This window comes from Phymastichus coffea, unplaced genomic scaffold (assembly GCF_024137745.1).
Source record: "Phymastichus coffea isolate CEN01 unplaced genomic scaffold, Cenicafe_Pcof_1.1 PCOF00045, whole genome shotgun sequence".
Taxonomy (NCBI): Eukaryota; Metazoa; Arthropoda; class Insecta; order Hymenoptera; family Eulophidae; genus Phymastichus; species Phymastichus coffea.
Window position 1 is genome coordinate 1,921,133 of NW_026706856.1, and position 17,055 is coordinate 1,938,187.

The following is a 17,055-nucleotide window of genomic DNA, read 5'->3' on the forward strand; positions in this document are numbered from 1 at the left end:
AAAACACGCGTGCACGGATTTACAACGTGACACGCGCGCGGGCGCGCGATCAAAAAGCAAAGGAAGCTTCGTATTTTCGTACCTTTCGATCAGCTTGATGGCCAAGCCTTTTTGCGTTAGATTGAAAATTGAACGGTCAGTGTGACCGCGCGGCAGCACTCACGCGAGGTGCGTACGAAAGCTAATCGCATTATCGGCCAATATTCATTATTGCCATTAATCGAACGGCCAAAAATACGATTCGGAGTCTTCGCATGCGCCACGCGAAAGAACCTTTGTTTGTGCGCGCATCACGCGATCGAGGCATGCAAAGCGCGCCGTCGCGACGTGTGTGCTGGCGTTTACCGAGCGAGCGCACGTATAAAAGGAGGGATGATGCCGAACCAGTGGAACCGGCAATTTTCTAGAATTAAATCTTTCGCACGTGTGTGTGTGCGCGCGTGTCGACTCGCGATTCGTAGTTGGGACTCATCCCTACCCCACTCTTTTCTCTCTGATGCGCTCATCTTTTTTGGTTGTGCTGGCATACAAAAATACTTTGTTCTTTGCTGTTTTGCATATCAATCGATTTTCGTAAAACGTATTCGTATATGTTTTGTTTTTATTTCAAGTCATCGATTAACAATTGAATAAAATGCTGAAGCGCTTTGATAAATAAACACTAATCAAAGTACACGCGTACAAACTTGTCACTGTTATATTAAAAAATACACATAACAAAATATATAAAGAACCCAGGCGAAGGTATGGTCCCTCGTTCACAGAGCCGAATTGGCGAGCGAGAGAGAGAGAGAGAGAGAGAGAGAGCGAACTCGGCAGGAAATTACAGTGCACGCAAACGCGCTTAATTAAGCGGGTGCACGCAAAAAAAAGAGCAGAGTGAATATGGACAAATGGAGTAGGGATACGAATCCGTATGGGTTGAGAGAGAAAGAGAGAAAACACAAGGACAAGTGCCCGGCAAATTAATACATTCATATAACGATACACACACGGCCCGAGAGGGAGAGAGAGAGAGAGAGAGAGAGAGAGAGAGAGAGAGAGAGAGAGAGAGAGAGAGAGAGAGAGAGAGAGGAGAAGCCAAGCAATTAGAGAAAAGGATTCACTCGTGCGAGCGAGCCAGCGAGCGATGCATTCCAATTAAAATCAAAAGAGCCAGAGATATCCCGGTACGTCAAACTCGGCAGTGAGCCGCGGTACCGCCCACCAAAGTAATCTCTCTTTCTCTCTCAGCCACACCTGATTCATCAACGCGCAGATCGAGCGAAACGAACACGCGGAGAATACGAAAGTCAAGCAGCAAAAAAACACTTAGATTGTTCGTCTCGCGGGCGATAAGCAACGGCGCAACGTCTCCATCTTCACGCGGAATTAAATAATAAATATAACGCAGACGATCAATTCGAAAAAGTAATCAGCAGCGATAGTAAATATGTCCGATTATCGGCGTGAAATCCAACAGGCTCGATCAGGGTTCTGCTTATTTGCAGGCTCGTATAAATCACACTTTCAATTGCCCACACGCTCGCAGAGCCAAGACAAATGATTTCATTTATTCCGTGAATTATATGAGGCGATACGGAGCCAAGGCACACGCCTGTTTGTCTTTCGCTCGCGATGCCCGATGTCCGATGCCGACGCAGCCACCGCTAATTTTCTTTTCGCTGCTCGCGACGGTGTCGCGCGCTCGTTTATGAGATTCTTAGCCGCGCCTGGGCGACGCGCGCATCGGACAGTCATCCGTATTGACAAATGGTTTTAATTACCGACAGATTTGGCATAGCTCGGCCGCTGCCTCGCGCCTTTCGCTCGCCGTATCGTCGATCTCGAGATACCGCGCTCGTGGCATTTCAAAGTCGCGTCCGTGCGTGCGATTGATTGCAGATGCCGATTCTAATGCGACTCGGAGCGATGATTTGCCGGAACGTCTTCATTTCGGCTGGCAAATATCGGTAGCCCATGAACGAGCGATCGCGCGGCGAACACTTGGCAATCGATTGCAGGCAAATCAAGGACAATCGGGGAGCGGTCAGTCGCACACGAGCACGCGAACCCCCTGTGATTTTCGTCGATCGCTGTAGTTACAGATTACTCGAGCTCCTTAGCGCGCTCGCTCGAGAAGACCTGACGTATCCCCGTGATGCCTGCGTGCAGCCGGCAGCTCGTTGGTCGTTTTCTCGCGCAAGGCCGTTCGGACGATTACGGCTGCTGCGAGCGTCGGCGAGCGCGAGGACAGTTTGCAATGTCTAATTGCCGCGTCGTCCAAGTTCGAGGCGTCACGCTCGGCAGCTCGACGAATTCGTGCGTCGCGTTGCCCGCCATTTTCAACGCCGCGCAAAAGCGTGCCGAGCCGCTCGCTTGGCGCAGCCAATGAAAGGGACGCCGACAAAAAGAGAAGCGACCTTGATGCGGGATTGCCGTAACTGACGTTGCGTACGCCGCGCGACAACGAGCAGAGGCGCAGCGCCTTTCGTGTGGCAATGCTCTCTCGCGGGAGGGTCGTAGCGCGCGCGCGACAAAGGAGTCCGACCGTGGGCCGACGGCAAGTGCACGGATCACAAGTTGTCCGGCGCTAGCCTCCTTGGGCCTTAGTCCCCTCCCTTGTTCCGCTCTGGCTTCCCGTCGGTGCGCAACTGTATCGCGTGGACAACGCGGTTCACCGCGACTATGCTTTTTCATCTCTCCCACGATTTTTCACGATTCCCAGCCCAGCTTGTAATACCCGAGCTGCAGATTATCAATTTCCAGCGAATCGACAAAAATAATGTGCTATGACTATGCTTACACGGCAACATTGAATATTATACAATGGAAACTCGTCAACGACGAAAAACATGCTATAAATTATGCATGCGAGCGAGAGAGAGAGGTGAAAATGGGAAATTTGAATGGGCACTCAACTGCGTCGCGACACTTTATTTACGAGCGCGTGGCTCTGCCGCCAATCGACGCGAGAGACTTTATGGCTGGTGTCACGTGATAATTATCGAACGTCGCGCGCGGGGACCGCCCAAGTCGCGCCTACTACCTCGAGAATCTGCGGTATCGAGAGGCGCTTTATCGCCTCGACCGCGTGCGCGACGACAGCGTGCCCGGTGCCGTGCAGATGCCGCGCGAATTCGCCGAGCATTTTTGCACGAGCCGCTCTCCGGCTGCGCGTGCGCTTAATTTCACTCGAGTGAAAATTTAGCGAGGCGCGCGTACACGCGCGATAAGACTGGTTTTCAGCTCGAAAATCGCTCGAACGGCAGCCGCGGCCGGCGAACGCGAACCAGTCCCTGTGACAGATTCGTCGCGCAGAGCAGCCGCTCTTCGACCGTTAAACGCCGATCAACTTCTCGTCCGTGTAATCAAAGTGCACCTCGCGCGAGTACCGTCGACGAGGAAATACGATGCGCCCTCGCTCACCAATGCACAGATATGTAATAGCTTGCACGTAACACCCGCCCCATAAATACTTCAAAAACTGTCGAGCGCCGTTTAAATACCCTCACTTACCCCCACGGAAAAAGAAAGAAAGGCTCGGCCGCGCGCGCGCTCTCGCTCTCTCTCTCTCTCTCTCCCTCTTGGATGTATCAATGTCAGGCCCTAATAACACCTCGGCCCGCGCACCCAAGACGCTAACCGAGTGAGAGTGTGTGTGTGCGCGCGCGCGTTGTGCCGGGCCGCCAGGTAATTTTGAACAATGATATAATTACAGCGCGGAGCCGTTGAGCTCGCGCGCGCCATTATCTCGATTGCTCTCGAATTATACAAAGCGGGCAACGCTCGTTTTCGGCGCTGCGCGACGGTTGAGCGACTCGCTGACCAGATCGTTGCTCTGCGCTCGAGCCAATTGACACGTCTCCGAAGCGAGCAGGCGGTGACGATGCGTCAAGTCGTGCGCAATTTGCGGTGCAGGCGAGGAGGCAGGGGATACCGCACTTGGTAATATCGCGATGACGCGTTCACGCCGATACATAAATTAGCGCAGATTTGTTTGCGACTATGATTAGGAGGTTCGGCGCGGCGAGCTACGCGCACACCTCGCGCGTCCAGTCTCGATTATCGCGATCCGGCCCGCAGCTCGCGTCCCGAACAAGCTGTTATTTCCGCTCTTTCCGGGAGATCGAGCGAAAGAGTCGCGTCGGTCGAGCGGGCGAGCCGAGACAGATCGACCGGCCGTTAACGCTCTAATAACGCCGGCCGTCTGTCTCGCCAGTTTTTAGGCAGAGCTCACGCTCTCGAAAATCGACCGCGAGCTGCCTCTCTCTCTCTCTCTCTCTCTGGCCATTGTTCGCCTTTGTGTCTTTGTGATTGGCCGTTTTTGCCCGGCAGCCGCCCGAGCTGACCGCCTCCCCGAATAACTGTCTGTATCATTTGCATGTTCGCCAGGCTCGCTTATCTGCGTGTGGCTGTGTCGCGCCGCCTTCCATCTCTACTCTCTTGGTCGTGCAGACGCTGCTCGTTTTCTATTTCTTATTTTTTCGCCGATTCTTCGATCGCAGTTAGCTCGAAACTTGAATGCTGAGTTTCATTCGACGAATGCTAGCGCGAGATTGACAGCCCCACTTGACGCATCCACGCGAGCCTAAAGTCGAGAGCGAAGGAGCAATTAAGAAAACATCGGAAGGTTATAGTGGCAATCGGGGGATAGAGCACTTACGTATACGTGAGTAGCGCTAGAAATCGAGGCAGTAAGAAAAGGGTTGATTCGGGCTGGCTCGCGTGCGCGAGTTTCTCTGCCTGTGCGTCAATCACTCGCGCGAAATTCACGGCCTGGAAAAGGCCCGACTTCAACTCAGCCGAGCACCAGTCATCTTTACATGTGTGCGAGAGAGGCCTTGCGTGATGCTCGAACGTGTGGGTGCACGTTAGCCCTTCTTCTATGTTCCTATATTGCTTTCAGTTAGTCATTTCGATCGGCGACGCGGCCGCTCGTTTGCAAATTCATTTCATTAGGCATCGCAAGAGAGCGCCACGGGTTTTTTTCTTTTTTGCCCAAGCTGAGTTTTGCGTCGCAGCGCTGATAGCGACAGTTTTTCTGCGACTCGAGACTGGCAATTATGACTGTCGGCCAGATTCGGAGCGAGGACACCGAGAACAAAATCAGGCCTTGGCAAGCCATAACAATGACAAATATTTTTATCCATGCCACACGTAAAAACACTTGAATGCAAAACAGTTGTCTCAACCTAAAAGAAGTAGCGAGAGAAACTGCTCCAATTGAAACTTCGTGTACGTAATTATCAAACAGTGCCCACGCAAGAGACGTAAATGCAGAAATAGAAGGGTGACTGACGCGATACAAAACTAACTATCGCGAGGCGTTGGCGGCGTCGGACGGTGGCGAGCTGCACTTGGAAGTCGCGAAAGGGGTTAACAGAGAGACTCGTCGCGTGCGCACGCCAGTATATTGGTAGTAGAGCCGCGCGTACTTCAACTCGTTACAGCACGTTGGTAATTAAACGACGCACGAGATATCTTGCTATGCGCGCACGTGTCTGTGTGTGTGTGCGCGCGCGCAAGAGTGCAGCAGTTGTACCCTTGCGCGCACGTACAACCCCGTTATACGTACACACTCGCTTGCAAGTTGCTGCAGCCTTCCACCCATTTGCACTTCACGGCCTATCCCAGAACATATCAACGCTTTCTATTTTCAGGTGAGTCAATTTGATTTTCAGCTCAAAACTACTGTTGGCGTACTTTTTTTTTTGTTTTTTTTTTTTTTTTTATTGGCAAACTATTTAAAGGCTATCTCGTTTAAACTAGCTTTCTAATGCATGCCTTACCAAATTGCCTACCACTACTCGAACAATTTTTGCCGATGGGGCAACTCGCTTTTAAAATTAGAAAAGAGAATCACACGCGACGCATCCCGCACTTAATCAATGCACGCGAGTCCCCGTGCGCAAGAGCAAAATTATATACCTCGCAACTATTGCCAACTCGCGAGCGCATACGCAGAGAAGAAGGGAGAAGAGCCGAGATGAGTTGGAGTCCAAAAACAAGCGAGCACGCGTCGTGGAAAGGGTGGCCGGTTTTCTCTTGGGGGGTCGAAGATAACGTTGGGGCGCGCGGATCAGCTGTTTCGTATATGATGTGTGTCACTGGCACGGACGAATGTTGCACATACACAGCCGGCGCTCTCGCCAGCATGATATATAGCAAAGATGATCGATTTTTTTGCAACGCTTTAGTGTTCATGTAGCCCTCGACCCCTTTTTTTGGCTATCCAAAAGCTGTCGATTGGCCTTTAGCCAGCGTGCTTTCAAAGGCTTCATTATATTTAGTTCCGTGGGTGTGACTCCTTTACGATAATTATTCTTTTTTTTTTGCATTCGTTGTATCCAATTTTCCGACACTGAGAAAATAAGATTCAAAATTGAGCTCTGTTGTGGTGTAATTTGTATGCTAGCAGGTACACGGCATTTCCGCAAAGAGAGTTTGCCGTCGAAAATAAGGCATCAAGGAGCGTTCGATAAGAACAGCTTATCTACAAAGCAGCGAGGAAAACTGTGGAAAGAAATGTAACAAGACTATACGTGCCGACCACAGCGAGCGTTCGTATCTACAACTCGAAAATCTAAACGGCCAATCCGTAGTCGCGCGGCATTTCCTATTGGGCATTGGTATGTTGCACGAGCTTAGCGCTCGCTATCGAGAGCTATAAATACATCGAGCCGAAAGAAAAACGGATAAATAAGCGCGTGCGTGTCCGACGCGGCAACTTGTTTTTCGCCAGTTCTGTTGTCCGCGGTTCAACGTCCCCGCGCGCGCGCGCGCGCGCGCGAAAACAGTGACAGCCTCCTCTCGCGCACGCGCTCGCGAGCGGAGAACGGACGGTTTTAAACAATCGTTAGCGGCACCTCTTACTTCCTCGACTTTCTTCCGAGGCGAGCAATCGATCGGAAGTCTCGAGTAACGCTTCCATTTGTTCCGCCGGATAAAATCTGTTCGGTAGTGGAAGGCGAAAGAGAGCCAAGGTAGCGTTCGGTAGACGCTGCTAGATCGATCATTGGTGCTGGTTCAACGTCCACGAATTTATTACGAAAGCCTGCTACGAAGAGATGTGCGCAGCGCAAGTGCGAACAATCGACCTGGAGAGGATCACGTGTACGAAATCGAAATCGTTAATCGACCTTTCGAAGAGGCCAACTCTCAGCGAGAACACAAAAGTCAAAATAAACAACTGGATACGCGAACGGCACAATGGAACACGTACAATAGAGAGAAAGAGAGAGGAGAAGAAATATGTATGAGAAAGAGAGAGAGAGAGAGAGAGAGCGAGCAGGGAGAAGCTGCGAAACCCGTGGAGAAACGGGAGCCTAGCGCCATTGCACTGTAGAACGCGAGACGCGCTCGCCTGTGGAGAGAAAGAGAAAGAGAAAGAGAAAGAGAAAGACGCCGATGACTTGCATTCGTATACAGTCTCTCGAACGAACCACCGAAAGAGGAGCGCGCGGGAGAGGAGTCGGAGCCCGCGTGATTATAGCCGGGAGGCCCTTCCATCTTCCCTCTTCATTTTCGCTCCTGCACCCAAGCCAGCGCTTCGCCTGCTCGTCTGCACGCGGCTTTCTATACACGTATAGTGGATGTATCGATTCCCTGACTTTTCGCGACCTTTCAAAACTATACTCTTGTCGTATATCCGGTGAGGATACATTCATTGCCTTCCGAAATCATGATTTTTTATTTTGTTTCCCATCGCGTATGCGCAGAGGGAGGAAGTTAAAGTCTGAAATTGCTATTGCCGCTGACAGTTTACGATACATAAACCGATATTGCTTATTGGCTTGAACAAATAAAAGTACTCTCGGCTGATGGTTTAGAAAACCGTATGCATAGTTCGAAACGAGCCTTGTCATTTTCCAAATGGTTCGTTTGATGAAAGACGTATACAGCGGATACATAGCCCTTGGAAAAAAGTGAATCTTGTCCGCGGAATAAAAGGCGGCGTTAGGCAGGACGGCAAAGTGAAATATAGCGAGAGCGCGGCTGCTGGCAGAGGTACGCCAAGCAAATCCTTGCTGTTCGTCTTTGCATTAATTATCCAAAATTAAGAAGCCGCTCGACGGATTACATTGGCTTCAATATGACTTGTTGCGGATTATTAATTAGCCCGGGCGCGGCTCCCTTGCTTCCGACACTGCGTCCCGCAAGAATGTAACGAGAAAAGAAAGGCGCCCAGGTTCGCGGCGATTAATTGATCGAGCGGCTACCGCGCCGCCTCGCGCTTCGCCTTCTCGTTCCGTCTGTCGAGCCTACTGATTCGTCGGGGTTAATAGCGTGTCCATCGGGTCAGCGCGCTTCGTCGACCGAAAACGTTGCACGAGGCACTCGGTGCGCCTGCACAGTTTACATCTTTGATAACGCGCGACATTCAATAACCGCGTGGCTAACCGACGAGAGATAAGGATCTCGGGCGTGCGCGCAACAGCGTAGTCGACTTTCAGATATCGCGTAGAGTTGAAAACGCCATTGGCACGCGTATCGTGCGGCCGACTGTCACGCGAACGCCGACGATAATTTATCTCCCATTGTCGTATCGCGGAGAGATGTGCGGGATATACGGGCAATGTTGATGCTGCCGTCTGCATAGCTAATAGCATGTACTTACATACGTACACGCGGCCATAAGATATCTCGCGGCGAGGTGTATCCCCGTATCCGTATCAAGAAAAAAGCAGCAGCAGCTCCCCAGCACGCGCTCTTGTAATAACATCGGCACGTCGCCGCTCTCCGTGTTTGTGTTTGTGTATTATAAAAAGGGACGGATTCATAAAGAGAAATCGAGGCCCAGCTGCCTCTGCGTACACAATGAGGAGCAGAGGCTAGAGCCATTTCTAAATCTTGCTGCCGATTCAAATTTTCTCGTTTTCCTTCTTATGCGATTGCCTTGTCTTACGTTTGGATTGTCGAGACGCGCATAATAAAAAACGCTTTTGCGCTTGCACGAGAGTTATGAAAAACCAATGGCTTGCAGCGCTGCAGACCACTTTCAACGATAACTTGCGGATATCAAAAGAACGAGTACAGGTAGCGTAAAATATTCAAGTCTATAAGTAGTCGAGCACACGATGAATAATTCATCGCCGCAGAATCGTCGCAAAGATGAAAGAAAAGGAATTTATCTTTGCAAATGTTGCAGTCAAAGCCGATGTTGGAGCAGCCGAGGAGCAGCGCGCGCGTCCCATTCTTTATCTAGCCGTTATTTTTTCACCGCCGCGCAGCCAATTAATCTATGCGCAATTTCATAATTAAACGGCTAATAGCGCCCCTTTGAATTTACAACCCAGGGCCGAAGACTCCCACGTAGGTACATCATTAACCGCGCGTACACTGACTACTCCAAGACTCTTTCTTACTTTTTCTCTGCTCCTTCTGCTTCTTTCGCCATACAGCCCATTTTTAGATAATTGAGATTGGAAATTAGAAGCTGCGAGCTGGCAATTAAAAGACTTATAGGCAAAATTAATTGATTTAATTGGCGTGCGTCGATTCGTGGAACGAAAAAAAACCTATTGTTGCGGAGATCCTCTTCTCGTTGGCACTCCACTAGAAAAGGAAATTGTGCGGCCTTATATGCAAATTGCGCGGCACCAATCGAATAAGAAATGGCTGAGAAATCGTAAAGCAAATTGCATCTTTGCAGGGCCTTTGCAGGGCTTTGCTGCTGTTTTTTCCAAGAAATGAATGCGGAGTAGCAGTGTAATTGCGGCTGTGGGTTCTGATCAAACTCACGCTCGAGTTTCTACCGTTCGTGTATCCGACTGACAACGATCGAGTCCGTTAAAGCTCCACTCTTGTCCAATTGCCCTTTTCTGTGTTTTTTACAATGCACCGAATACATGTTCCAAAGCAGTCGGCGAAACAATCGCTTCAAAAATTGCAACTTTTGCCGGAGGAGTCTCTGCTATTCTCGCAAGAGGATTGGAAAAGAAGACACTCTCTTCTTCTCGCAAAACTCTGCCGACGATTAAAAAAAAATTGAGTTGAGTCAGGCATGCGTACAATTTGACCAAGTTACAAATATAGAACGCGAGCGGCAATAATAAATCACAAGACGTGAATTGACGTTCCCCCTACACAAATACACACACATAATGGCCGCACGGAAAAGTCAATTAATCGATGATAAAGCCCTGACAAAAGAGCCCGATGACGCGCGCACGCGCGGGCACGCGCGTCGTCGTATAAACTAAGCAAATCCGTGCAATGAACAAATTGATTCGACGAGAGAAAAACCTGTGCGATTCGCGCGAAGGCTGAACTAATCCTCGCCAATGAAATGCTTCATTGGACTTATGCAACGACCAGTCCTGCGGCTTACGCGCAGCGCGCCGCACAATTGCCATTTGGATCCTCCGCGAGCGAAGATGATTTGTCGAGGAAGCCCGAGGTGAACAATCGCCGTGGAGCATAACTGTTTTTCCGCAGCGTCAGAGCGAATACGCGCGAGCGTGCCGCGGGCATTGTTGTGTCAGCGCGGATGCGCTTGCTGCATTTGCATGGAAGCCAGCAGCTCGACCGCTCGACGTTGCCGCTTGTCGAGCATATTTCAATAGTCACTGACGATTTGCCGTCCGCGTTTCTACGCCCAGCCATCGCTCGTCCGCGCTCAATCGTAAGGCTCGACTGACTTGACGGAATGACCAATCGAATCAAGCGCACGCCCGATTATGCAGCGCGTCGGAAAAGAATCGATGATTTCTCGATCAGTTAGGCGCGTAATAGAGACGGAAGACCAGTCGGATTATCCACGGTTTCGTGTCTAACGAAACAGAAAATACACTCGACAGTCGTAGGAAACCGCAGGCCAAAAAAACGGAGCTCGTGGACTATCGCAAGAAAGCTCTACTACCGAGGAGAGAAGAAACGGCGAAGGCGACGTGGAAAACCAACAGCGAGATCCGCGCGGTGACGCAGAGCCGAGGAACGGGAGCCTAATGGCTTCTATCCCATATTCTAAACAGCCTTCCGCCTCGCCTACGGAACTTGTCCGATCTGTTCTTCGGATTCATCACCGCGCGGCTTTTCTTTCCGCCGATCGATTTTTCTATATATAAGCGATGCAATCGTGACGCCGGAGAAATGCCTAATGGTCTTTTTTTTTCAAGCGCGAGATGTGTTTCCAGTGTTAACGTATTTATTAGCTCGGGCTCGAGAGAGCCGCGGTGATGACGTATTTACTCTCTTATTCGCTCCACTTTTTTCTTCCCTTTTGCCGCGTTTCTATCGATGCATGCGGCGCGAACGGAATTATTGATCTTGGGCTTTTGTTCAAGTCCGAGACACGTAAAAATACAGTTCGCAAGCAGCGGATATCCGACCGGCTAATCTTATCGAATTTCCAAGGGAAGCTCCCGATAAAATGTGACGCATGAAATTGGCCGCCGCCAAATCCAGTCGGACTCCCGAAGAAGACGTGCAGCGGCTTGTCAATATCTTAGTCTTCCCTCGATCGCCTCTCGGCATCCGAAAAGATCGACGCGCGTCTCTATCGAGCGCGCCGCGCACTCCGTCGCGGTGCAGTGTTGCCGGCGAAAAAAAAGAAGGCCCGGAAATTTTTTTTGCTCGGATCGAGTGTCGGCGCACACGGGCGCATGCAGCTGGATCGAGGCGTGCAGGCTTGGCGCGCAGCAGAGCAGCAGCCGGCGCCACAGCGTGTGCGCGCGCGCGCGTGTGTACAGCGGACCGCAAGAAAAATTCGTCTGAATTATCGCTGCGGTTCGGCTACCGCTTGCGCGAGAGCGAGCGAGTGGCAGTAGTCGCGTGTAACCCGACGAAAATGATAATTCGATGCGCGCTGAATCATAATTTCGCGGCCTGTACGTATACGAGCAGCCCTCGTTCCGTAAGGATTTATCGCGCGGGCACTACGCACCCCGCTGATTTTTCATCGGCTCGCATTTGTGTTTTTCGCATTCGGTAATTAGTTGCAGCTACAACGCCGCCCGATTCGAACAACAGCTGGCGCGCGCTGCTCGATCGTGCTGCTTAAATCGGAGCCTGATTTACAAATGCCGATGCTCTCTTTACGAGAGCCGATGCCTCTGCAAACGCGCGCGACGTTCGCGTCGAGGCGAGCTGACGGAGCGTTGGCTACTCAACGTGCGACTCGCCGTCCGTCTATCGGAACAACGCGTTCGCGAGCTACACAAGAGAGTGCAGTACTTGTACGCGATGCGCGAAACTCGGACTTTCCCTTGCGGCAAGCGATCGAGCAAGAGAGCCAGAGATTCGGGAAGTCTGCCCTGTTCTGCGGCGCTGACCGCGGCATCGCGTGTCGTGGTGCGGTACACAGCCAGCCAGCCAGCCTCTTCATCATCGGCGTCCGGTGTTGTTCATCGACCGATAGCCGCTGCCGCGGTCGCTGATTATCGCGCGCCGAAGCGCCGCCGCGCTGCTTTTCTTCCGTCTCATTGTCCTTTTTCCCCGCTCGCGTCCAGCAAATTTCGTAGAAACGCCGACGGCCTTTTCTTTTTCCCCATTATTTTAATGAAAATTTATGGCCCTTTATGGATAATTTATGCGAGATCGATTCGCCGCTCGAAGATAGCAGCGCAAGCTTTTTAAGCATTTATTTATGCGCGACGCTCGCATAGCTTTTGTCACTTATACTCGCGGTGAAAAAAAAAGCAAAAAAAAAAGAGAAGCGGAGTCGGCAGCTAATTATTCGTTGTCGAACGCAACGCGTTTCCTCGGAGGAAAATTTTCGATGAATAATTAACCGCGCGAGCGCGGCTAGCTGTTATCGGCGGGCCTTGTCGCGCGGAGCTAGTAAAGTCAACTGTTATTTAGCCACGCGCCGCGTCGACTAATTTTCGCAAAATTACGCTTCTCGCGCGCAGTTTACGTGCAGTTGTTTACAAAATTTTCAGCGCGAGAACTAAAATCGCGCGACAACCACCGTTACAGCACGCTATTTTATAATTCTTAAAGAGAAGGTAATCGGTACAAAAGAAGCGAGATAATCTACATAAGTAGGAGCGACAGTTGCCGAGCTGTCAAATCAGCTAAACATAAAAAGAGGAGTTTTCGCCGGCAAAGTACAGTGGTCGGCGGACTGAGAGACGGCGAGGCACGCGCAGGTGTGAGATACTGCTGCGAGCCACTTGATCCCCGCGAAGCGACTTCTGAAAACTTATGGTCAACCGCACGACACTCAAAAGCTCTGCACCATGAGTCGGGAGAAAGGAAGACGTCAAAGACGCACGAAAGATCGACGCTCGAATCGTTAGTGGCTGCTCAAAAGGAAAATCACATTGTGCTGCGTGGCGTCGGAGCTCGCGCCGTCGGATCTCTCCCCTCGCAGCAGAGCCATGTACAGGGAGAGAGAGAGAGAGAGAGAGAGAGAGAGAGAGTGCGAGAGAGCGAGAAAGAGAGAGAGAGAGCGAGAGCGAGAGAGAGAGCGAGAGAGAGAGAGAGAGAGAGCCAGAGCGAGAGAGGAGTTGGATAGCATTCCGTTTGGCGCGTGGGCGGGCAATTCGGCGTGGGGACGATTCCATTCATTCGGAGAAACAGCCGTGAAAGGGACACCTGTTGTTTGCGCGCGCCGCACGCGCAATCGTAGAAATCCCGCACGTGCCCTCCCTACCTCGCTCTCGCTCGCCGGTGAAAGGAGTATCGCGCACGCACGCACGCCAGCTTGTCACTTCGGCGCGGCGCTGCGCTTACGAGCGGGCCGACGCGGCCTCGCGACCCCTCGGTCGGCTCCCGGGCGCCCGGGCGTCCGTGGCGCCGTTCCCACGGGTCGCGCCTGCCGACGCGCGGACCCGCTACCCGGGCGCCGCTCCACATTGTTCCGTCCGCGGTCGCGAGCGATACGTGGACGCGAGCACGTCGTCGAAAAGTGCTCGGCGCATTCGCGAGGCTCGTGACGGCCAGAGGGCTCCGTCCCGCTGCCGCGTACGGAGCGGCGCAGTTTCGCACGGCTGCACAGTCACGATGGAGAAGGTTGCCGTCCCGAGTCGCGCGCGACCCACGGAAAATAGGCGGCGCATCGATGACGCGCGCGTAGAAAGCAACGATCGCTTATCGTAGCGTCGTTACGCGAGCAACAATCCGCTCTGCGTGCACTCGCCAGGGTTTCCTTTTTTAATTAATCGCGCTCCAAGGAGAAATTTTCCATGCACGGCGAGCGCCGCTGTGTGATTTCTCCCGCGAGATACATCGACGACGCAGAGAGATGCATAGTCGAGTGACTCTTCTATTTTTGCCAGCTCTCCTGTCTCCCTCTAGGCTCTCTTTTTTCCTTTTTTCTACTCGGCTGCTTTCTACGCGCGGCCATATAGCCGAGAGCGTCCGCATGTGGGTCACGTCGAGCGCTGGCTGGCGTCAGGACCGACGAGGCGGTTTCGGATGCTCGCGGTGGCGCGCGTTCGCAAGGGCCGCCCAGCGGAGACCAACGAAAATCGCACTCGTCTTACCTGGCGGTGGTGCAGTCCCTGTAGAGTATGTCGAAGTCCTTGCAGCTGAGCAGCTTGCATCTGTTGACGCCCGGCTGGATGGCGCCGAGTCCGCGCAGAATCCGGACCTGCTCGACGTTGCAGACCAGCGGCACGATGTCGAGCCTCTTCAACTTGGTGTAGACGGTGTGCAGGCCGCCGACGAGATGCTTGAGGAACAGCTCGAAGGCCTGCGGCAAGCAGAGCATCGTGTCGCCGCTGATGATGAAGGCGGCGACCTTGTGCCCGCGGTACTCGACGAGCTTGCACTCGTTGGCCGTGGGATCGCTGGTGCTTATGGGCGGCGGACTGCTGTAGTTCCGCGGGGGCATGACCGCGTGGTGCGCGGCCATCAGTTCGAGCGGCGAGCCGTGGTGGGCGCCCAGCATGCCGCCCAGCTGACCGAGCAGCCCGAGCCCGGGCGGCGGCAAGCCGGGCATCCGCGGCACCATGCCGGCCGGCGCGCCGCCGCCGCCCAGCGGGGGCGGCGACAGGGCCAGCGACTGCGGCGGCGAGCCGCGACTCGGCGAGCCGGGCGTCGGCCGGTGGCCCAGCGACGGGTGCGTCTGCGGCGAGCTGCTCGGGTGCTTGGGGCTCGCGCCGCCGCCGCCGCCGCCCGCGCCGCCGCCGCCGGGACTCGCGCGGCTGCTGTGCTCCGACGAGCTGTCGTGCATCGCTCCGTGATCCATGGCCTGGCGCTGTAGCTGTAGCTGCTGCTGCGGCTCTCCCGAGTGAAGCTGCTGCTGCTGCTGCTGCTGCTGGGCCCTGAACCACGGGTAGAGCTTGGTGAGAGGGTGAATTTTCGAGGCTTTCGGGGACACACTTTGAAGAAGAACGGGAGTACTCGCGGAGGCTGTCGACTGGCCAGTTCACTCGCGGCTCATTGTCTCGGCGCGCACATCCTCAGCGACTGTCTGCTCTCTGCGATAGTCCCGTCGTCGCCGGCGCTCCTCGCCGGGCCGAGTCACTGCCGCCGTACACACTGTCATTCGCGCACTGGCGGGTCCGCCTCGCGCGCGTCCGGCACTCGAGCGGGGTTGCGCGCGGACGGGACGCGGACGGGACGCGGACGGGACGCAGACGGCACGCAGACGGCACGCAGACGGCACGCAGGCGGCCGAACGGAAAGCGCGGCTAACGCGGCGGATGTGCTGAGTGAGCGCGTGCGAGCGATCGCGCCGGCCTGCTCTCTGCAGTGCTCTCGGTATCTGTGCCTCGGCCGTCTCGCGGAGCGAGCGAGCGCGCGTCGCAGCCTTCTCTCTCTCTCGCGCGCGCGCCGCTGTGCGCAAACGCGGCGGGCCGAGGCCGCGCGCGCGCCGCGCAGCCGCGCGAGCGCTGCGCGCGGCCCCGCCGGGAAGCGAATCGCCGGCGGGCGCCGGCGGGGACGCTCCGCGCCGGGGCGGGGCCGCGGCCGCCCATTGGCCGCGCGCCGCCCGGCCGCCCGCGGGCCGGACACGCCCGGCGGCCGCGCGCCGCCAATGCGCCGCGCGCGGCCCGCGCAGGCGCCGGTGGTGGGGCCGCGAGTCCTCTCTCCGCGCCGCCGCCGCGCAGGTAGCCTCCCTCTCGCTTTTGTCTCTGGCGAGCTGTCTCCGGCGCCGCGGACTCGAATCGATCGAGCCGCCTCGCGGCGCGGCTGCCGTCTTCTCCCCCGGCGGGCTCGCGATGCGCGACGCGATTCTCTCTCTCTCTCCGGCCTCGCCGCCGCGCTGCATTATCTCGCGCGCGCCCGACGGAACGCGGCCCGCGGAGGCGCGGATGCTAATATCTGGCCGACGCCGGCTGCCGTTCGCGGCTCCCGAGGCGCCGAGCGCGCCCGGACTCGTCTGGGTGCAGTCGAGTTTTCCCGATGTCTTGGACGCGCACCGCCGGCCCCCGGCCTCCTTCCGCCGATAGCGCCACTCGCGACCGCGCTCCTTTCTCCTGCCCACTCTCGATCAGCTCCGAACGGCCAGATGTTCCTCTTCGTTTTTTATGTCTTGCAGTAGCTGCTCGAGTAATTAGGCCTGGCGCTGCGCTGCGCTGAGATCGATTAATATCCGAAACGAGCCTGTACACAATGAAACCAAGGGACTGCGTGTAGGCAAGCCATATGTCGATCGAAGATGGATTGCGGCCAACCGCTTCGAGATAGTCCTCTCTGATCGTGCCTCGACATCGCTATACAGAGCGAATCATCAAAAGGAGTCAGCTGAGTGATGAGCTGCCCACGTAACCATTTATAGCCGTATAAAAGCATTTTTCATTTGTGTGGCAATTTGTCGAGAAAATAACGATGTCGAATTAATCAAATCTTTAATCAAGCTGTACGCTGGTAAATTGAGCTCTCCTCGCGCGGATGTTAATGTGTTGTTATAACGCTGTACTTGAATTACAACAAGATATTCTTCGTAAGAGACGCACGAGCATTCCAAAGTGGCCATGTACAAACGGTCGTAGGATTATCAGTATCCTATAAATGATAAAAATTCGATGAATTACTATTTTCAGTAGTAATGGCTTTGCTTCGGTCAGGCATGAAGTGACATTAGCTGTTTTCCTTTCTCACGGTCTTATACCATTACCATTGTATAGGTAATGAGATGTTCTATTGATTCGCGTATTCAATCAAATCTATTAAAAAAGAAGT

General features: G+C 53.9%; 1 protein-coding gene across 4 annotated transcripts in view; it reads right to left on the minus strand.

Annotated features, from left to right (window-relative positions):
- The window catches only part of LOC131664726 (dachshund homolog 2), a 173,399-nt gene extending 157,771 nt beyond the window's left edge, over positions 1-15,628 (minus strand). For all 4 annotated transcript variants that reach the window (XM_058936035.1, XM_058936037.1, XM_058936036.1 and 1 more), the window contains exon 1: positions 14,412-15,628. In XM_058936035.1, the coding sequence (XP_058792018.1) occupies positions 14,412-15,118 (707 nt within the window). In that variant the 5' untranslated portion in view covers positions 15,119-15,628. The remainder of the gene's footprint in view (positions 1-14,411) is intronic.
- Positions 15,629-17,055: the final 1,427 nt, after the last annotated feature.